The 24,055-nt window shown below is 36.0% G+C and overlaps 1 protein-coding gene across 3 annotated transcripts in view; it reads right to left on the bottom strand.

Annotated features, from left to right (window-relative positions):
* LOC136711287 (sodium-driven chloride bicarbonate exchanger) overlaps window positions 1-24,055 on the bottom strand; it is a 59,276-nt gene that overhangs the window by 19,077 nt on the left and 16,144 nt on the right. For all 3 annotated transcript variants that reach the window (XM_066687437.1, XM_066687435.1, XM_066687436.1), the window contains 7 exons: window positions 18,104-18,185; window positions 15,371-15,517; window positions 13,967-14,105; window positions 12,635-12,795; window positions 10,063-10,251; window positions 7,257-7,345; window positions 407-564 (listed from right to left, as the gene is read on the bottom strand). In XM_066687437.1, the coding sequence (XP_066543534.1) occupies window positions 407-564; window positions 7,257-7,345; window positions 10,063-10,251; window positions 12,635-12,795; window positions 13,967-14,105; window positions 15,371-15,517; window positions 18,104-18,185 (965 nt within the window). The remainder of the gene's footprint in view (window positions 1-406; window positions 565-7,256; window positions 7,346-10,062; window positions 10,252-12,634; window positions 12,796-13,966; window positions 14,106-15,370; window positions 15,518-18,103; window positions 18,186-24,055) is intronic.

Here is a 24,055-nt window from a genome sequence, read left to right as displayed (position 1 = left end):
GTAAGATTTAATAAATAAATGTCAATTCATTCCAGGGTCTCACACAGAAATTGCACAAGAGAGTTCTGATAAGAGGTTTAGAAAATAAATCTATTATTTACAGTGTATTACTAGGTGTCCCCAGCTAACACATCGTTCTGGCAACTTTTTTGCAGCTTTAGTTTGGTTGTATTTTGATCCTGACAAACATAATGTGAGAAAAATGTTACTCAAACATATTATTTAATGAGACGTTAATGTTCTCTGTTTGTTGCACAATAATATTGTCTGCATATATCACAGGTCGCCCTCTGGAACAATACATATCAAGTGCAACTGTATTACTTTGCATGCATATATGTGCCAACCCAGCTGTTAGGTCTAATCATGAACACGCAGGCTTTACAATCCAGAAAGCAGAGCTCACCTTGTTGGGATTGGGACTTCAGTCAAGCCTGAGAGCAGGACTGCAGGAGACAGGCGCACAAACGCCACCACAGGCCGATCCAGGAAGTCCAGTTCACCGACTAAAATATTAGAAGCTTCGGCCCCAGGAGGAATCTTTTTCATAAAGTGTAAATCTACCTATAAAAATCAATAAAAATAGGAAAATGTAATGTTTTCCTAACACAAAAATAAAGCCTGGTATGAAAGGAACGCGGTAAATCAGAGAATCACAGCTTTAGTGTGTTCAAGAAAGATGTGTTGGTCAAACCCTATATATAAATCTTACAGAATGGTAAAGCATACACAGTTAATTGGCAAAGTCATACACAACAAGCAGTTCTATATGCTGTACTATAAAACTCTACTGCAAGACAGCATGCATTTCTGAGGCCCTAAAAAGGCATTTCATGAGAACATATAGATATGAAATTAAACAATCTCTATCAATTAATGCATTTATGTTGTCAATATTTAACATTTTCCTGATTTTACTGTAACTAAAGATTAAATATAGTGATTTCATTACATAACTGATGTCAGACTTCTGGAAAACCACATCACCAGAGCCAAGAAAAGCAGTGAAAGAGTAATATGAGGACGGATGAAACAAAAAAAGATGGATGCTACAAAATACAATGTGATTCAGTGTCTAACATAATATATTGCTTTTTAAATGGTGAAATTGTGATGAAAATGATCATACAAATTATCAAACAAAATGCAGACGAGTAACTTCATAGGAAGATATCCTTGACTGCAGCTCCCTTATCTGATTTGTATTCGACTCCTGCCTCTCATGGCTCTGCACTGCGTCAAAGTGGCAGGCAGAACAGCTGAGAACAGTACAGCCTGGGCCTGACTGCTTCCCTAATATCACACTGCCTGAGGTTGGAAGATTAGAGGACCTGCATCATTCAATAAGTACAGTAAAATCTTCATCTTCCTTTATCAGCATTACCAATACTCCAGGGGAAATAATTTATATTAACTGCATTTATTGGCATTATTTTAAGCAAAACATTTTTAAGATGCACCTCTCCCTTTGATTAATTCATTAATTGATTAATTAATTTAATTAATTTACTCTCCAAATAAAACAATTACACACATATAAATACTGACTTTCGGCTGCCCTGGACATTTACATCATGTAGCCTACAATTGTAATTGTACATTGTACTTAATTTGACGTTTTTCTTGTGTTTAATGCCAATAGTCATGTTGGAACTAATACATTCTCAGTTAAACAAATATAAACTTTATATATATTTTTTTATAGTCTGGTAATTTTTTCACAATGTTTTCATGGTGTGGGTCTTATTTTACATGTATTACATTTACTTTTATTACCAATTTCTTTAAATCAAGTTATGTGGAGACTATATCTCATCATGATAGACACACATTGGCATTATTATAATAAGATGAAGTTAATAAATCAATAATATAGTCCTAAACTGAATCTTACTCATAATTCAGTTTCAAAAGGTTATATTTTGTTATTTACTTTTCACTTTACAACAAAATCTTGTATGTGTAATAAATCAATGTCTATTCTATTTTTTTTTAATTAATAGATCAGATACAGTGACCATCAAAGCCAATTTTACTGAATAAATCCCATAATGCTCCATGAAAGATTGCTACTACTAAAGTATTATGCTCTGTTCTGCATCCCTGCTGTTTTCAGGTGACTGAAGCCATGAAAAGTAATTTGACTTTATACAAGTCATTTTCACCCTGAAAGAAAGGAAGCCTACAACCAGCACTATCAATTATAAACTTTCACTACAACTATCACAGTTTTCTCCATGAGAAGGGCCTATAATTCACTAACAAGACAATGCATGATTTTGCTTTCAGGTCAGCTTGCAGAATTTTGATAAAGCCATATAACATGAATCAGAAGATTTAGTATAATCCTAATTCTGATCATTCTCTCACAATTAACTCTATTCACACCTATTTTCTAGCCCATTTAACTTGATTGTCTTGATATTTGGTAGCTCTACAATGTGAGTTGACATTCTAAAAGTTCAAAAAATCTCGATTTAATCTAAAGTGAACCTAGTTTTATAAAACAAAAGAAAATGTACTGTAGAGTTTTAGAATCTTATTCAGTCACTATACATGAACTGGTGTATTTACAAACTTAAAATGTGCTTGGTACTATGTGATATAATGTATCTTGCCAATATTATTAGATTTTTCTATAGTCTATGTACACTACCAGCCAAAAGTTTTAGAACACCTCCATTATTCCAGTTTTTATTGAAATTTACACAGTTTAATGTCTCAATGTACTCTGAAATGAAAGCATAGAAAAAATAAACAATTGTAGATAAAGATATCATGGAATCATTTTGTTTAACAAACCCCTGACAAACCCCTCTGGTACCCTTAAAATGGCATCAAATCCGTGTGCTTCTATTTAACACTAGAAGCGCAGAGCCGGTCAATTTGACCGATTTGGTTATTAAAATGTGAATTACTCTGTGTTCCTAATTATACTGTGCATACCCGTTCATGACTTTTCCTAAATATATGTATTAAACATGCCTACAGCATTTTAGCCGGATAAATGCGAAAATAAATAAGTTATAAACACATTTACCTAGAATAGCCAAAATTGGGTTATTCTGACCGGTCATTTAAATACATAATAAATCAAATATAAGGCATAATCCTGCCTGTCCTTTACAATACAGTCAGTCTGGCGCTCAAGTGGCGATTTCTATCTGTCTACAGGCTTTCATGTGCTTGAAAAACACACACATTGTACAGCATTACCAGTGTTTTCTTACAGCTGCAGTCAAATTGAGAGGATACAGTGATTACCCGCAAATAAACATGGATTGGAAACGGAGATTGAAAAGAGCTCGTTTTGGAAATGCCGTGTATATGAACATGACTGATTCAGGGGCATGACAGATCATTCGTGGGTTTGTCAGTTGCCAGTGCTATGAAAACATTGCAAGTGAAACGCCAGGTCCAAACGGCATCGAGTGCTTTTACTCTACTGATCAATACACGATTGCTACTGCACAGTACAGAGTGCAATAGCGCAGGTACATCGCATTCAAAATCATGATTCATGGACATTAATCAGTAGAAGAGCATTTATTGCGATGCTATATTTTAGTGGAGTAAAAGAGTTCACCTGGAGAGGGCTGTCAAAATGCAGTGTGAGGTACGAGCTCATGCAGGGAAAGTGGAGCACCATGTCCTGTGTGGACTGTCCCGGGCTGTCAGGTATGCAGGCTATATATATAGTAATTTGCTTCTTGAAATACAAAGCTACAGTGAGTAAAAACAGTGTATACTGAAAACAAAGTTCACACGATGTTGAAAATGTTTACATTGGTGTACAATTATGTTTTGATAAATGCAACAGTTATTTTTGAATTATAAAATATTGCTTTTGAACATTATTCCAATATTTAAGTTTTAACTTGTTTCATTATCTTATTGTATGCCGTTTTTGAGATTTTTGCTTATTGTACGCTATGTAGTTAATCATGTTTTGGCTGCAGTGTGTGCGTTTAGAAAAAAGTGCGTTGTTATTTATAGCAATAATATTAATGTTTTATGATCATATTTCAATTTAAATACTACATTTGTGCTATGTAAATGTTGGATTTGAAGTTCATGAATACAACTTCTGAGTTTTATGCGATAATTGGCCTTTGATTGTCATATCACAGCTGTTAAAGAGCTATCGGTTACACTGACCGGCTTTGGTGCTTGTAAGTAGTTTGAAATGTTGGTGCTTGTGTCCCATGTGTACTCTACACTGTTGTGTTGTTTGCCAAGTGTTTGGTATCCCATGAAAGCCGAGACTCTCAGCTTTCTAACAATGTGAAAAATTTGGTTTTTATACCCCCCACCCCCAACACTCTTAAATGGGGGTGGGGGGATACTTGGTCTGAGTAGGAATACAAACTCTCCCAAATATTTACAATTATATATTGGCAGAAGCAACAAACACCCATAGAGAGCTCAAAATGTCAAGATGGAAAACTGTTTACAGTGTACTAATACACAATGATTTTAAATAATTGGATCCGAATTTATCTGTGTTTGATATAATCTATACTGGATTAATCACTAAATTGTTCTGAACAAAACAATGCTATTTGCAAAGACATCTGATGGAAACAGTGATCGACTGAACTGGTTGATGTATAGGAAACAGGATTAATTAGATGAGTTGCTTCTAATTGGAGTGAGGTTGTTAGTGGAGTTCCACAAGGATCAGTAGTAGGGCCTTTGCTGTTTCTAATCTATATTAATGATCTGGACTCTGGGATAGTTAGCAAACTTGTCAAATTTGCAGATGGTATTAAAATTGGTGGCTCAGCAGATACAATCTCGGCAGTACAGGTTATTCAAAGGGACTTACAGTGCATCCGGAAAGTATTCACAGCGCTTCACTTTTTCCACATTTTGTTATGTTACAGCCATATTCCAAAATTGATTAAATTCATTGTTTTCCTCAAAATTCTACAAACAATACCCCATAATGACAATGTGAAAGAAGTTTGTTTGAAATATTTGCAAATTTATTAAAAATAAAAAACAAAAAAAGGACATGTACATAGGTATTCACAGCCTTTGCTCAATACTTTGTTGAAGCATCTTTGGCACCAATTACAGCCTCAAGTCTTTTTGAGAATGATGCTACAAGCTTGGCACACCTATTTTTGGGCAGTTTCTCCCATTCTTCTTTGCAGGACCTCTCAAGCTCCATCAGGTTGGATGGGGAGCGTCGGTGCACAGCCATTTTCAGATCTCTCCAGAGATTCAGATTCGGATTCAAGTCTGGGCTCTGGCTGGGCCACTCAAGGACATTCACAGAGTTGTCCTGTAGCCACTCCTTTGTTATCTTGGCTGTGTGCTTAGGGTCGTTGTCCTGTTGGAAGATGAACCTTCACCCCAGTCTGAGGTCCAGAGCGCTCTGGAGCAGGTTTTCATCAAGGATGTCCCTGTACATTGCTGCATTCATCTTTCCCTCGATCCTGACTAGTCTCCCAGTTCTTGTCACTGAAAAACATCCCCACAGCATGATGGTGCCACCACCATGGTTCACTGTAGGGATGGTATTGGCCAGGTGATGAGTGGTGCCTGGTTTCCTTCAGACATGACGCTTGCCATTCAGGCCAAAGAGTTCAATCTTTGTTTCATCAGACCAGAGAATTTTGTTTCACATGGTCTGAGAGTCCTTCAGGTGCCTTTTGGCAAACTCCAGGCAGGCTGTCATGTTCCTTTACTGAGGAGTGGCTTCCGTCTGGCCACTCTACTATACAGGCCTGATTGGTGGAGTGCTGCAGAGATGGTTGTTCTTCTGGAAGGTTCTCCTCTTTCCACAGAGACACGCTGGAGCTCTGTCAGAGTGACCATCGGGTTCTTGGTCACCTCCCTGACTAAGGCCCTTCTCCCCCGATCGCCAGCTGTAGGAACAGTCCTGGTGGTTCCAAACTTCTTCCATTTACAGATGATGGAGGCCACTGTGCTCATTGGGACCTTCAATGCTGCAGAATTTTTTCTGTACCCTTCCCCAGATCTGTGCCTCGATACAATCCTGTCTCGGAGGTCTACAGACAATTACTTGGACTTCATGGTTTGGTTTGTGCTCTGACATGCACTGTTAACTGTGGGACCTTATATAGACAGGTGTGTGCCTTTCCAAATCATGTCCAATCAACTGAATTTACCACAGGTGGACTCCAATCAAGTTGTAGAAACATCTCAAGGATGATCAGTGGAAACAGGATGCACCTGAGCTAAATTTTGAGTGTCATGGCAAAGGCTATGAATACTTATGTACATGTGCTTTTTTTGTTTTTTATTTGTAATAAAGTTGCAAAGATTTCAAACAAACTTCTTTCACGTTGTCATTATGGGCTATTGTTTGTAGAATTTTGAGAAAAATAATTAATTTAATCCATTTTGGAATAAGGCTGTAAACATAACAAAATGTGGAAAAAGTGAAGCGCTGTGAATACTTTCCGGATGCACTGTAGTATTCATTCAGTTGTGGGCCAACACCTGGCAGATGAAATTAAATGTAGACAAGAGCAAGGTATTACATGCAGGTAACAAAAATGTCCACTATAATTACACTATGGGAGGAATAGAACTAGATGAAGTAATGCATGAGAAAGACCTAGGAGTCTACATGGACTCCTCACTTTCTCCATCCAAACAATGTGGGGAAGCAATAAAAAAGGCAAACAGGATGTTAGGGTATACTGTCAAAAGTGTAGAATTTTGATAAAATGTACAACCCAAAGCTACTTCTTAAAATGAGTTCCCTGGCTGACGATACTATGAAGGTATATATTATTGTTTGCACCTTAGATTATGGAGTACTACTAATAAATATAAATCTACCTACCAGATTACGTGTAATTAAATGTGTTACAAGTACTAGTCAAAACGTTTTGGGGGGGAAATGTTAAATGTACAGATATATCAAACATGTATGTATTGTTCTCTAGATCATTTTATTTTACTAAATGTATAAGTGGCATATCCGAGGACAACTTCATACATTTTTTGGATCAATTACCAGAATGTTAAACTAATACATGAATAATACCGAGAGGATATGAATCACCCTGCAATATTATGTAGCTGCTTGCTGTTTTGAAGGTGTTTTAAATGTGTCATTATAATGAGTGCCTAAGAGAAAGAATATCAGTATGCAGATGAACCATGCAAAAGGTTATGTACAGAATACTATGGCATACTGTCGCACTTGCAGTTATTAAGGTTGTTTTTATTTAGTAATGGCAGTAGGATTCATACAAACAAAAGGGTGTTCTTACCTTACTAAAGTCAACAGTGCTGTTTTCTCGGCTGACATCACTCTTCCCCTCTGCATTGGGAGGCACTGATTGTGAGGAAAACATCTGACCTATTTTGTTAAGAGATTGTATTCTCAGTTCTTCACAGTGCCTGTAGCAATCTGAGATTAAGCTCAAGCAAGCACTTAATTAGGTTGCCAGTTTTAACAAACCAGGTTCACAGACATACACATATGCATATACATTTGCACACATATATAAATAGTTTTAATTAAACTGTCAAATTCAGACTTGTTTCGCAATTCTAAATAAAATGTATTTATTGACCAACACAATTACGTAAAGGACTTTGTGCTGCACTGTGGTATTGCCAAAACTGGCAACTTCATATTCAGGAGACTTATGTAGGATTCACACACTGAGCATTTTAAAAACCCACAAAATGGTTTAAATGTAATGCATTGCAGCTGTGATTAGTTTAAAATGCTCAAAATGCAATGACAGCTTGTTTATAATCGTGAATCCAGCCTTATTGTTCCATTTACAAGTTTGGAAGAATTGTACTGATATAAGCATGAAATTAGTCCAAAGATGGCAAGACCAGTAAAGCTTTAAATCTAACAGCCATATACCTGAACTAATTTCAGTATTTGCTCAGTGCATATGCAAGTGCCAGCTGTCACATGGTTTCATGGGGAGGACAAGGAACACAGAGTACAGTGAATACTCTCTGCCCATAAAACCTGTAATTACAATCCAAATAATCCACTTGAAATCAGTGACAGATCTCTAAAAGCCATCTAAAAAAAACACTTGCCGTCAGTGAAGAAATACCATAATTGCAGTCCCTTTTGGGCAAGCATTTTTAGTATATGTTCAACAAAGTGAAGGTCATTTTCTAAAATGTCAGCGCATTCTCAATTGCATATTCCGAGCTTTAGTCAAACTCCATTAATACCAGATCATTAATGCTGGCATACTTGCTTCCTAAACATAATTCCCAATAAAAGGTATCCAAGATGATCAGACCTTTTATCTTCAAAAATTTGCAGTTTTGGTGACCAGCTCCATTAAGGATGCAATATTAGAGCTACCTAGATTATACACTTTCATTTGTAATATAATGAGGGCACAGCGACAGTGACATGAGTAGGAAACCCATTAACGCTTTATAATTTGAGCCTGTGTATTCAAATGGCAACCCATACACCAAATATCACATTCCCTTATCTATCCTAAACCCACGTGTTGTGTACTTTCTGTTCCTTTCAGTGCTTATTCCCTGTGCAAACACTGTTAACTGTTTGCCTAGCCACAGAATATGTATGTGTCTGTGTGTGTGTATATATAATAAAGAGAAAATAGAAGATAGAAATAACTTGCCTTGTCTGTAGGGGTTATTATGAAACGGACAAATCAAGACAGCCATATGCATTTGTTGTCAAAGAAGCTGCACATGTATCTAAATAAGGTCCTATTTGTTTACCCCTAAGGTCAGAAGTGATTTTTTGATCAACAGTCTGAACTCAAATCATGCCCAGTCGAATCAATGACAATACAAATGCTTACACTTGCAGCTAGCTATGATGGACAGTCATCGTAATCTGTCAGAGTCTCAATATTTGTCACTGGCAACTTGAAAATGCAAATTTGGAACACCACCTTCATAAATTATGTTTTAGGAAGTTATAAGGAGAAAGTCTGTCAAGTTAAGTTGCCTGCATCCGGATCCTCTTCCCCATCCAAAGGCTGAATATCTGGGATTTCCTCTCGGTTTGGGCTGAGTTTGTTTGTCGGGTGACTGTGTAGCAGTTTAGCGGAAGGGAGGTGTGCAGTGGATGGAAACTGGTATGAAGAAGAGATGATGATACACTGAGAGCAACATATAGGCCATGGAAAACAGGGCTTAACCTGTCTGTCACGCCTACCACCAGCTTTACATGAGCCCCATAGGTAGGATATAAGAGCAGTACACAGAGATGAGCCTAGTGGAGACAGACCGAGAAAAAGAAAAGAGACAGACCAGTAGACTGGAAACGGTAAAACATGGACAATGCAGTGAAAAATGAAATACAATCAATGTAGAAACACAGGATCAAGTCTTAATTAGCAGAGTAAAGAAGCAGGAATCTCCTTTTGTGAAAGATTGTTAGTTTCTGTGCAACATGAACCCACACCTTCTCATATGGCCAGATGCATCCAGATTTCTCATTTAGAATATTTTCACACACCCCTTCACAAACACTAAAAATAGGTATATTAATAAATATTCAGCATTATAATTAGACGATAATGTAGACCATTATCTGTGGCTGAAAGCATGTCCTCCTATCATTTCAAACATTAATAATAAAATAACATTAACCTTTAGCACATTATTTAAAGTAAACAAAGGATGAACATGACAAACGGGCCTCTGTCATAGACAGCAGCAATTGTATAAATCTGCTTATCTGCAGCCTCATTTATTTAACATGGTGGCAAGAACTGAGTAAATGTACTTAACAGACCTTTTTAAAGATAGGTTTGATCATTACCTAGAAACTTAATAATGCTAATGTGTTTTGAGCCTTTTGGGTGCAATTAAAAACTACCTTTAGTTACTCGATGCATTTTCTGTTGCCAGTCTTAAAATTAATTACTTTTAAAGAATGAGCAAGACAAATCTTAAGGCAGTTGGTTAAACCGAATCCATGGCTCAGTTAAAACAAAATGGGGGTTTGGGGGGTCAGATCTTCCTGTGGACAGTTTAAAAACATGGCTTTTCCAATATGTGAACAGAACATACAAAACTGCAGTTCATTATGAGCATGAAGGGAAGTCTTACCATTTTTATCCATGGAATGGGGCTCAGACTGTTTTTTTCCAATGTCGGCAAATGAGCGCACAATGGGAATCCTGTTGCTGAGCTTCTTCTGGTTCTGGTGGTGGTGCTGCTTCAGGAGAGCCTCTCGCAACTTCCTGCGCACCTCTTCCGCCAGCTGCCCCGACTGCTCCTGCTGGTCCATTATCATGTCTTGAAAAACACACAAAGAAGTAACTCTGGTTTAAAGTTGACTGTTTAAAACTGAATACTGTATTCTTTAGTTTCATACAAGGTATATTTAAACCCTGTTGACTGGTTGACTGTACTGCCACTATTGGCAATGCATTTTGATATGGCCTTTCTGTGAAGAGGAAATCACAGCAGAGGTAATTCCTCTACTGGGAGCAAAAAAAAGCCAACTATAAAAATGTCACATGCAATCACATGCAAAAGGCATCTAGAATGATGCTTAGTGTACATATGTTCAAATCAACTGAAATAACTTAAAAGGTTTGTTTGTGTTCAAATATGGCTTGAAGTCTGAACAATGGAAAATGAATATAGTCATTGAATACAATCATGGATACAATCATTGGGTCCAGTATTGTCATTTAAGTTATTTAAGATGCACACAATGCTGAACACTGAATTACTTATATATGGCTTTGAAGAACACTGACCTTTAAATGAATCGCAAATAAACCTACATGGCCTTTTACTGCTCTTAACACTTTTAGGGTTACGAGTGAATAGCTTACTTGCTTAATTGCTTTCGCCAAGGCTTGTGGCATATGCACAGCCATACCTCTACCTCTCCTTAGATCTTTTTATCTACCCGTTACTGAGTCAATCCTGCTCCTGCAGTCATTGATTCTTTAGCTCCATTTTTACTGTAAAACCACAAAACCACCTTCAAAGGAGGTTCATTCAGTTACTGACTTTACACTTCAAAGAGACAATTACAAAAAAAAAAAAAAATCTAAAATCTAAAAGCACTCTCACTTTGAAATCTTTTCATTTAGCTTTGCAGCCATTCTATCTATATATACCATTTTAAAGACTAGTTGGATTGCTATGCTAAGTAGACACAATAGGAAAACAGGTACTATCTACCACACATGTATGACCTGGAAAAAAAACAGCATGAGAAAGGGATGAGTTTCTTCGCTTCCATTATTCTTGTGCAAGGATAAAAACGAACATCTTTGTTCTGAGAAATTCCAACCAATTTAAAGGTCACAGTAACCTTATGTGGAGCTCAGGCAGGCAACCTCATTCTGTCAGTGGGAAAAGTAGTGCTTAACAAGGATGTACTGCACACTGCGTGATTAGCCATTTTGTTGGACAACTGTGTGCTTTGTTGATTGACTTGAAAACAGCTAGGATGTACACTGCATCATTAATAGATGCTTCAAAGTGGACAGATGTATTCCCAAAAATAGCATAGCTACTACAAACATAACATTAGGACAACAAGTGTACAAATAAGACCAATTCTGTCAAACAAAAATGAAGAAGTAAAACTGGTCATTTAGTTTGCCAATGTTTTTCTTACAAAAAAGGCTTTAGAGCTCAAAAACTCTATGAGGAAAGAAATAATGTCTTTAAGAATATATAGATTAGCTTAGACATGTCAGATTCCATTCTGATAATGGTCTTCATGCTTATTCCTAGCATACCACTGGTAAAGAGATATTGAAATGGCTCTTACTGGTAAAACAAGTAATCCCAATCAAAGTTCAATAAATACAAATGCATGTACATATCCAGATAAGCCAAACGAAAACACTTTCAGATCTATAATAACTCCGGAGAACCTCACTCCACTGCAGCAGAAAGCATAAAACTAATCAAACTGTACAACCACACAGGAAAACAGAATCAAATAAAGTAAAAACAGAAAAACACATTGCTTACAACATAAATGAACGGTTGACCCATAAAATTAAGATGTCAGATAGCAGCAGGTTGAATATATGATTATAAATATTACTAGATGCAAACCTCTTTCGATTTGATTTCCGTTTATGAACATCGCAATCATTATGTCTCACCAACTCAAATTAGATTTAGCAGGTAGGGGTCAGAGGCGACACATATTACGGCTGAGTCACATAACACGTCTAATTTGTTCTGAAGGCTTTCAGCAGATAAAATAAAAAACCTACATCAAAAGAGAGGTGTTTGTTTGAAAGAGGTGTTATAGAGGATTGAATACAATAAAAAATTGCAAGCCTTATTATTTACTTTCTTAATTCTTATTTTAAAAAGTAAATTTCCTGCAAAGCCATATTTGTTCACATATATTAATATGTAACTAGCTCCAGCTGTGTCAAAGATTGTGTGCCAAGAGAAAAACAAGAAAACATTCATATTTGCTAAATACCATACATCTAGATTAATTTGTTGTTATCTGCAGATGCTGTTTGTTTTTTGTTTTTAAATGACAGATGCAACCAACTTTATGTACTAAATCTGATTTCTTGTTTCATTTTTTAATGAATACAAGGATTCTCTCTATACAAAACTTCTCTTAAATATCTTCTTCTCTTAGAATTTCTCACTGATCCTTAGAAGGTGTTGTATGTTGTACCTGCAATCTCGTCCAGTGAGTTGGCTCTCATGTCCAGAAGCACAATGCCATTGAGGATGCAGCTTCTAAGTTCAAACAGACTGTGGAGTGACAGAGTAGCAACATAGGGCTTACTCCAGCGCTCCCCTCCATCTTCTACGTCCTCCTCAAACTTCAGCCACCTGCACAGACACAGGATTTTGAGTCTTATCATTATGGAGTTCAGTTTTTGCACATTTAAACAGTCCACTGTACCTGAATTTGAGAGATGGCAACTCCAGTGGGGTCAAAGTCCCTCATGTTTAAATACCTAGCATGCATTCCACTGGCACTGCACAGTATCTTAAAAGTAACACAATATGTTCACAATTAAATGTGTCCTCATTGCACCAAATCAAAATGTTCATAATAAAAAGCACTTGCAGGGTACTACTGCTACACTGAGATCTCCTGAAAACTCCTAATCACTACATATACAAGTATCAGAAAGAACTGTTTGTAAAATAAAATTACACTCAAGGTATTCATGGTAAATTAGCAGAGTTAATTCAGGGGCATGAAAGCCATGCGAATTATCTTTTATACAGATATCAATGGTAGGTTTTTAAACCGAATGGCACAGACAATAAATCAGCTGAATATTGCAAATTTGACAGAAATATTAAATGACAACTGACCAATCTGAAAATGTACAGTAATATAAAGAAATTGGTTGTACATAACATGTGTCATGTTTCACTCACCCAGCATTCCAAAGCAAGCATCATTTAATGAATTGAACAATACCAATGACATATGCAATGCAGGTGTCAGTTGCAACAGAGATGCTGACAGCTTCTTACTTCGTATTAACGAACTTTTCAAATATCACAAGAGTTCAAGGAGTTCTCATCTCCCTCTACCACTCAGAGACAGTACTACTGTTTTTTTCGGTAATACATTTATTCAATTCACAAATGTTTTCATGTCAACTTTCCTTTTCAGTCTGAATGCTTTACTAATGCAGTCCTGTTTTAGTACTTAGTACTTAGTAAGCTTTATTTAGCCTGCATCTGAATGATTACACAACACTCCTATTTTATATAATGTTAACCGTTTCACATTATTGTAGTGTTACAGCTTAAACAGAGAAAATGCACATTCTGTAGTCAGTCTTTATGTTCTGCTGTTAATAGGTACTAATGCAGCTTTAAACAGTTAATCAATAGACGCGTGTGTGGAAAGAAGTTAAAATGGAAAATAAAAATGAAAAAGCAATCCAACTGAACTATAAAACCTGATCATAATGTTTATATTAGGGTTTAAAGAGCACCTTTTTTGGACACAAAATGTAAATGAAAGAAGCTAAATCACCTAGCTGTCTCTCTCCATTCAGGTTCCTCTCCATCACGCATGCAGATTTCATCAAGTTCAGTGAAGAGGTCATGAGGAATGTGCTCCTCATCGTCATCCTCGGTGCCCAGGATGAACTGAACTCGCTGGGAGGGAGTATCTGAGGGAAAAAATAGAAACAACAAATATTTACAGAAACTACAAGACACACACTAAATGACTGCATGGGAGACAATGTAAAAAAACACATTTTCCAGTAGATTTTTCCAACCAAGCAAAAAAAAAAGAAAAATGATATAGCAGCAGTTTCACAAGGAGAGGACAGTCTGAAAGATTGCTGACATGTTCCACACCTGCATCAAAGTACTGAAAAAGAGAGCTGCATGTTGCATATTGGAGTACCCCACTATATTGCAGTGAGTGTTAGGGTTAAACAGAGGTGAGGAGTCAGTCAATACAAGGGGGCGAAACAAAGCTCCTGAATCACTTCTCCTTCCACAAGGCCCCACAGGTAGGCGTGAGGTAGAGCTGCTTCCATACAGAGCTCTTACACAACTCATTGTTCAGAGGTGGGAATGATAATTTAATGTACCGTTCCATAATTCTGAAATTAAGGCATGGCCTTGCTTTGCAACAAGCGCCTTGGCACCTAGTTAGTCACCTACCTATCTACTAAAATTAATAAACGTATTGAATTGCTTTGTAAAAGGAAACGTGATTTAAATTGAAAAACAATATCGGTAGCTTTTTTGCAGACATTACTTTTTATATTCAACGTAATACAAAAAGGTTAAATTCCTTTGAAGTTAATGAGATAAATTCATAAGTACACTAACATTTCTTACTTTCTCTGGACTTGATACTGTCTGTGAAATGTGAAATGCATGTGTTGCTGCTTTCCCACAATTCATTTTCAGATGACTCACAACATGAAAGCCGCAGAATAAAATAACACTTCTCATCTTGTCAGCCCACAGTTACATATATAAGCATCTCCATGTCCCTGAGCAAAATTGATGTTACTCAACATTAAACCAGACAATGACACAGGGAGAGTTTAAGAATAATAGTATTTCTCAAATTAAGCCTACAAACACATTATTACAGTAAATTGGTATTTACATAGACCAATATTGTCTTAAAACTGTTATAAGCCTGTAGTAATGCAATAGGCTATAGCCTATCTGTACATGGACACATTTAACTTGTTAAGTTAAATACAAATATTCATTTTAGATAATGGTAAGATATTACTGCAAAAACCTCTCAATTTCTGAATAATTAAAATAATTTTGTTTTCCGTCTGATTCTCAGATCCTAAAATCTGAAAACGTGGTTCCTAAGAAACATCATACAGTGAGTGTATACTGTACAGTACTGGGGAGTAGCACAGTCCTGGCACTGCACATACTAGCCTTTACTTACCATACGTGGGAGACTCTCTCCCATCCTCTACCCCAGAGTCCCGCTCTCGGTCTCTCTTCCTGTGCTTATGTCCACGATGCCTGTGTCTTCTGTGGCTCTTTCTTCCTCCAAGTGGTACGTGCACACCAATGTACAATGTCCGGTGGCCTGGAAAATGAACAGATAATAAATCAAATGGAAATGGACCCATTGTTGTACTTCCTCTCAGCTTCAAATACCTTCTTCAATAATAATAATAATTATGATAATGGCCATACAATAACACATATTCAAAGGAATCCCAAATCATGTTTGTTTGGGTTTTGTGCTACTGCTTCATTACACTTTTAAAAATGTAGAAATATCTGTGAAATAAGGCCAGCACAGAGTGAACACATATCTGTACTTTTATCTCTAACAATGTTTATTTTAATAACACAAAGTCTAGTAGCTCAGTGAATTGAACATTGTGTATCAATATTTGGTATATACAAAACCACAGATACAGTGTTTATATGCCTTACAATGTTACCTATGTAACCAGATATGGGAACTATATGTATATCCTTCAGCAGATGGGAGATTCCAGTAGAAAAAACAGCCCTTTCCCTTGAAATGAAATGTAGGGCTTCTTTAAAGTTCTTGATGAGATTCAATTTCCAGTAGGTTTACCTATTCTTTTTAAAGCAAAACCGCAAATAAAGCTTCTATGGATGTGCATAGCTTAACTCAAGCCAGAAAACATCTGCCACTGCATCAGAGCACAGTTGCAGGGTGTTTCTGGTATTTAGACTTGCAGTTGAGTTTCTAACATCACAGCAACAACTAACAGAAAAATGAAATCTGCAGAACTTTCCATGATGAAAAAAACAAAAACATTAAAGATATAAGATTACCTTGACCACTTATATTGTGACTAGTGTAATCAAATATCAAGATAAGTGTTGTTTAGAACATTCATATTTGCATTCAAAAGTAAAGATCCACAGCCGTATTTGAAGAAGAGTAAATGGCTTCATATGAATGCCTCGAAGATCAACAGGCTGAAAAAGCATAATTATTGGATATAAAAATAGCGCCCTTGCATTACCTTTAACATACACCATGTATTTTAAATTAACAAACAATATCTGGTACACTACAATGATGTGAAACAATCTTATACTACGGACACTATCCAAAATGGAAGACCAGACCACAAGAACCTTTTGTTTATTTCATAGCTCTACCACTCGTTTACTATTCAAGCATACGGTATTGTAACCTTTCCCCTCATTGGCTGTAGTTGCAGAGTCTTCAATGTATAACATATGATGCTGTATTCTGTCTACACTAAACCACTTGACACCATGTAACGTTCCCTGTATATAACATAGTTCTGTAGTAAAATAATACTTTGTATATAGTAGTTGAAGTAATAATAATTATTATTATAATCTTAAATCTAACCAGATATTTTTATGTTGTATTGCTTTTGAAGCCAGAGGATGTTTAGAAGCCATTTCTGCTACAGAGTAATATTCATTTCTCCTCCAGCCTGTGGGAGTTCTGTGGCTTGTATAGTGTCCCCTTTGGCTTGCAAATAACCACAACATCATATTCAAACCGGCAATCTTTATCATGTGCTTCAAGTTCCCAATCTGTAAATTCAGACTTAAAAATAATGATATGCATTATGTATCAGTTTTATTTGCATAATCTGGTTTTGATCATATTGTTGTTTATCCTACAAAACAAAGGGATCTTCTCATAATGTTCTTTTTATCATGTGAAAACTAGTACAACTCCTCTCTAAAAGGGAAGTTGAAGGGGCCTCCAGCAATAAAAAAGGAATCTTTTCAATGAAGAAATAATGTGGACACAGAGCTGTGCTGAAGTAGTCCTGAAGAAACCCATCTCCCACATCATACGGGCAGTGAGAGTGCTGTGAGGACCAGCTGCAGATGTGGGTCAGTGACCCTGTGCAGACAGCCAAGCAAGGAATGATCTGTCACAGCACATCAAAGGAGCACAGCGCTGACAAAACTTCTGCGAAGGCAAAGCATGAACTGGCAGGAGAAGGGCTGGCATGAAGGCTCCTGCCAAAGTGAAGACCCTAAGGGAAGGCTGCTTAATGGCTGAGACAATACAAGAACACAGAGACTGATCATCAATACCCCACATGGTCCACAAGCCAGGGACCCACACCTTATCCCTTCATATATCCAACTGAAGAGTGACAATCTAGTCTGCAAATATCCAGAATGTTTAATAGTTGGCAGGCATCTTAGTCCAGTGATAATATTTTGACCAGCACATTTATTAAGTCAGCAAAGCACTGAAAACATAATTTGAATTACATGAAGCATAATGCACAGCAAGAATGACTTTGTATTCAGCTGCAGAAGAAAACACATACGCCTCAGTATCTTACAAACAGTTTCTTGGCTATTGCTCATTTTCTCTTTTCTAATTTTCTCTTTAATTGTCACTACAGAAGAAAAAATGACATTCTTTTCTATGATTAACTTCATTATATTTTTGAACTATTGTTAAAATCTTAAACAGAACACATTTGTGTGTCGTAATAGCTGATGACACTATTGTTTTAAGAAATGTAACATGAAAGTAAAGGCATGTTGTTTTGTGTGTGGTATCAAAAGCAGCCTTTTTCATTAATATCTTACTTTTTTCCCCCACTTCCATACACTTTTCATACTCATGGACAGTAACTGAGAAACCTGCCTTGGGATTATGGTAAAGGCAAGAGGTTACCTTCTAGTTCTTCCTTTTCGAAGTGAGTTTTCAAGATGGAACGAGTTCCACCTCTGTCCACAACAGCCTCCTCATCATTTCTCTGAAAAATAAAACCATTATTTCAGTTCCCTATGTTATTGGTGAAAGCAGCTTCTAAGTAGCTTGATGACTGCTCTTCGAAGCATGACCAGTTCAATTAAGAAAGAAGAAAAAAGTATATTTTCTTTGTTAATTCTTATAAAAGAGAATCCATTCACAAGTTAGATTAATTATAATAATAAAAAGGCTCAACTTCCATAGCCTTACGATAAAGTGTCTTATTCTGGGGTTATTAAAAACATTAAAGCGGCCTTGGAAAGAGGCGTCTTCTAAATGTCAAATAATGTGTCTGACAATAATTCAATTTCATGTAAGCAAATATTAAATAAGTTATGACAAAACCACAGAGAAAATGCTGGCACGGTTATTTCTGGTTTGATTTTGTTGATTGTTGGAAGACAATATGGCAGCAGAACAGTATATCCGAAAAGTAGGAAACACAAAGCTAAAATAACATATTCATATGGATCTGACAATACATTTTAATTTTATTTTTGTATTTTTTCTCGAACAAATTCATTGTTCCTGCAAAAAGTGTGTTTAGAAAAGTGAATCCTCTTATTGTGGACAAAAGCAGGCTCCTGCCTCCTGAAAACAATGTGCATTGGGCAATATGTTGATTCTCCATAGCTGCAAGGCTACCCTGACAGTGATGAGTTTTACACAAATAGCTGCTGCCTAACTATAGGTGAAAGGCAGTGACCCAGCCTCTATTGTAGACCTGGAGAAGTCATCCATAATGCTTTCTCCCCATAACATTTGCCTTGAATGTCACTTCCAGAAACCAGAGCTCAGCAATGACAATGACCAGGTGACTTCCAGACACATACATGATTCACATGACCATTGAAGAGGAAACCTGAGCTGCTCCATCATATTGCATGAACAGAACATCACTCTGAAGAGCACCGGAGATGCTCTGAATTAAAAGGGAAAAACAACCAATTTCCTGTCATAGTCTGCTCTAATTGAGTCAACTGTTGATGGTTTCTGTTGGAAGAGGACTTCAAGTGGCTGTTACTAGGTCCAGTGTAGTTCTGCAGAGGTGGCCTTACATTTCTGTACCTCAAATCACTTACATACCCTCTTGTAATCTCCAATATTGAGAATCCATCATAGCACAGTTACCAGCATTTTCAAATACTCTAGAAGGTCATATTGTGCAAGATACTCTCTTAAAATGTGCTCTCTTTAAGCCCAGCTTTTGCAACATTATTCAGCCAATTAAGTGCATGAAGCATAGATGAAACACTCACAATGTGTCATGCTTTACATTTAGTTTGCACGTCCTATACTCAGATTCAATACTGAGGTACGTGAGGTTTTCTAGAACTCTGTAACCTTTTAATTATTTTCAAGCAACACTTGAAGTATAACCTCACTATCCAGTTTCCATAGCAACTAATGTGGGCAGGTAGCAAGCTTAAGAGTCCCTTTCCTGAGCACTCCTTTACTTTACATTTAACAATGCTTTCATTCACATTTTCTATGCCTCCCTCAGGTCAGTATCTTTACACTTGTAAGTTCTGGGTCATTAATAAGGTTGCTGAGTGAATCAGGTCATTGGTGTTTTGAGCAGAACTGCAATATTGTCTGTAAATGCAAGGTTCAAATCCAAGACAGCATTTTGACTATTTTTGTGAAGCCTCCACAGTACTATTGCAAAATGCCATTCTACAATACTCGTGAATTCTCAGAAATGTCTTCTGGTTTGAAAAAAGGTAGCAATTAATTACTTTTACATAAAAACTTTTCATTCAGACTTCAGAAATCATGCCCTCACTACCTCATCACAAATTCTACTAACCCATATTACTTCACAATAACCTATACATCACAGATGTTATTTTATAACATTTGTAATAACAGATCCGTATAATAACAGATGAGTAATCATGACTCTAATTATGTTATGGCACTTTTTTTTTTTACATAATTGTTATTAATCCCACTGAAACACAATTGTTGATCAGACAAAACTCCAGCAAGGATGTTCTTCATAACAACCTGGTTGCCAGGGGCTAAAGAAGGGCTATTAATTAAAAAAAAATCAAGTTAAATAGCTTAATAGTACTCACAGCCATTTGACACAATAGCCATTGAACTATAATGAAGGAGCACAAGCACAGCCTAGACCAGAAGGTTTGCATTTTTTCTATTTTTGTTCTGCACCACAGCAATAACAGAACACTCTGGCTCTACTAGCTGTTGTTTGGACATTTGGTACATTTTCTTCACTAAAGATTGATTAGCATCTTGGTATAGCAAAAGGAAAAATGTATATAATAATTGAAATATAGTATGTCAGTGCATGTGATATATAGAAGCATTCTTAAGGACCTCTATTCTAATATCATGCCTCTTGCTGCCAAATGATACAGCAATTCAAATCTAGATGCATCTTGTGTGTTTGGATAGTAAAAGCTTATTTTCAAAAAACTTACAGAAAACCTCAGTGCAACTTGCAGATTTCTAAGCTATTTAGATTTAAATCAAAACACTTCAAGGCCACTGAATTCCCATCTTGGCAGTACTCCAGTTTCAATACATCCCGATGTAAAATGCTTCTTGACCTAGTTTCCAGCATACTCATTTTTAATTATTTAATTTATATAAAAAAAACAGCTACAAGTTCTTCAAATTACACCCAATATAATGAGAGATTAGGAAACAATAAGGAATATAACTGAATAATTAAGATGCTTCCTCAATTCTGCAGTTTCTGATTAGATATAGACTGCTGCTAGAGCCACGTGTCAGTACATGTGAAGGGTATATTGAAAAACAGTGATCAAAGCAGATGTTTAAGCATGGGGGTGGGCGAAAAAGAGCAAAGATGCACATAAACAGCAGCATTTTATGAGAAACAATCCAATTTCAGCTTTACTGCTTCTCTCCCAAAATCAAATTAAAAGTCAAAATCTTTTATAAAGCAAGACTTGATCATATCTGTAAAGGATAGATATGTGGCAACGTTTAAGACAATAAAAAGAAACCTCATTGAATCCTGTAAGTAACAGTAAATCTAAGGTCACCTGGAAAAAAGCACCCATTACATCTTCAACATCATCTGATGCAAATTTTAAAGACACCCTAGTTAAAATCACACAAATATATACTGTGATGATCTGGTGGAAGAGAGATTCATACAATCCTTCCAGTCAAACAAGATTAAGCAACTCATTCTTAATAAGACAGCAGCCATGACAAGAAAAGCATCATGTTCTGTTAACTTGCCTGAACAGTAAAACATGATTCCAGGCTTTATGGGCTGCTCTATTTATAAAGCATCACGGCTTGGTTCTTTTTTCTGCAGGGCAGCTTAGCCGTGACGTTAAATCATCAGATGTCCATTTAGGGGTGTGCATGTACAGTAGTATATTTTTGTTTACATCAGATTCAAGGAGAGCTCTCTGTGTCAGTGCACTCTTGAATATCAGGGGCAGATTAAATGCATTCAGATGACCACCTCTATACTGGTCCCATCCCAGCACGTTCCCTCTCCCGTGAGGAAGCAGCAGGGTATCTGATGTAGGCAGGAGCATGCGCAGCTCCCACACTCTCAAATCAATTCTGGAAAAATTAGTCAGCTCAAGGGCACCTTAGAGGACGGCACTGAGCTCGGCAACAAGAGGAGCTTTTATTCTCAGTAATGACAACGATTCCAGGCTGATTATATGGTATGTCAGGATTTCAGCTTAAGGGACACTGATCTGTTACAATATAATGCTCCCGTACATGTGTGTAATGAAAATGCACTGCTTTCGCCTTTTTTGTTTTCCTATTTCTTGGGCTTCTTGGATTTCATTCAAGGTATGAATGAATGACTACATTCCGGACAGCTTTGTGAGTCTGTAGGAGATATGACATTCCTTGCTTTTATTTTTTGTGCAAGCTGCAATATTCCAAAGCACATTGCGAGATGATTATTGATTCAGAAACGACTGAATGTAGTTTCCCTGGCTGCGAAATGATGTTAAACACTTCCCAGTATGTTCAAAGCATATTCCGAAGGACAACAAGGGGGTTTTCTATATGCGGATTGGTTGAGAATCAGATGGGTACCCTTCCTGTCTTAGTCCCTGTGCGGCCATGGTGTAGGCAGTGTGGTTCTGTGTGGGCTTGAACATGCTTTACTCACAGGCACAAGAAAAATGAAATGCATAGCGTATCACACTCCAATACGCCAAAGCAATGTTTTGTGTGAAAAATATATCTTTATAACACAAAACAACTTAAACGATATCATTCAGGCTATTAAAATATACATGGAATGAAAAATCATATTTAAGTTCCAGAAGCTATAGAGATTATTAGTACGGCTTTAGATTTAACAAAAATTAAATCTAGAACAAAATGCAGAGAGCATATATATGTAAAAGTGGTAAAGATTTCAAAGTAAAGAGCTGTATCATTAATTACACTGAAGATGAATAGTTGATCTACTGTAATATGTCCACAATAATATATATTTGAAATTGCAAAATGTTACTTTTATTCTTCATTGTAGCCAGTACTTCAATAATTATGCATATCTGAACTGTATTTCTGTTATACTGTTAGTAGCTGTGCTGATTTTATCAAATCATTAATTCAATTCAAGTAAATTTCAACTAAAAAACTAAATATTTAATTCACATTCAAATGTTTTATGGAGGCTTTAACTAAGGCGTACTGATTTCCATCCTTAAGTATTCAACTTGTCAGAATAAATAAATGGAAAACATTACTCAAAACAGTCCTTTAAATATTGTATTATGTTGGAAGCATATACATACTTATGGGGTTATTGGTAATATATTGTTAACAATAGTAACAGCACTTCTCTTTCTCTCAATCCCATTCATTGTGGGAGAATTTTATATTCCAATACAAGGAGAAATATACCTTGTTTTTAAGGGTTGGCTTACCCAGCATAATACAGAATTTGAAAATATGCATTTTAACAAAATATAAACTTTTTATACACTTAAATAATAGAGATTATAATTGGCCATTACAATAATGACACATAATATAAGGAGGTGGCACCCTATTTGAAAATGTGAAAATGTATGTAAGATTATATTGAAATATTGTATAAATTACAAGTGAAGATACATTAACGGTAAACTGATACATTTCAGTTAAATAATAAAACACAATAATATTGTGTTACATACAATATCAACTGTACCATATAAAGATACAACATATCTTAGCTAGCTATATTAAATAAGAATTTTTTAGTCTCTAACATTTCAGTTTTCATATTTTATTATAGACATGGTATGTGTTGTGTTTTATACTCTTATTGTCCATGTTTAAATGCTTATTTCACATTGAGATACTACTCTAGCAAAAAGAGTATGATGGAAAAGCATGTCAGTGGTGGACTACACAATATTATTTGGCAATGAGCTATGACTCATTAGTTTATTAGTTTATCCTGTATACTTCCTAGCAATAAAATGTATTACATATTTTAAATATTTATAGGAGTTTCTAAGAAATACTTAATTAGCATTAACTGCCAAAATAACAGATAATTATGCAATACACACTCCTGTATTACATATATATATATATATATATATATATATATATATATATATATATATATATATATATATATATATATATATATATATATATAAGATATAATTAATGTATATAATTAAATATATGCAAAAACTATTTAATTGATATACACTATCCTGAAAAAAAAGAGAAAGTTGACCTTAACATATCAACCATATAAAGACATTAATTTGCTAGAAGGGAACACAAGGACATTTCAATCGATATATGAAGCCACCTATCTAGCCTATGTGTTATTTTTAACATGGATGTATGTAGTGCTTAGCTGTCGTGGTTTTGCACAGCACTCAG

Source organism: Amia ocellicauda, chromosome 16 (genome assembly GCF_036373705.1).
Source record: "Amia ocellicauda isolate fAmiCal2 chromosome 16, fAmiCal2.hap1, whole genome shotgun sequence".
Classification (NCBI taxonomy): domain Eukaryota; kingdom Metazoa; phylum Chordata; class Actinopteri; order Amiiformes; family Amiidae; genus Amia; species Amia ocellicauda.
Note: the sequence above shows the minus strand (reverse complement) of the source record. Positions and strands in the feature narration are given on the sequence as shown.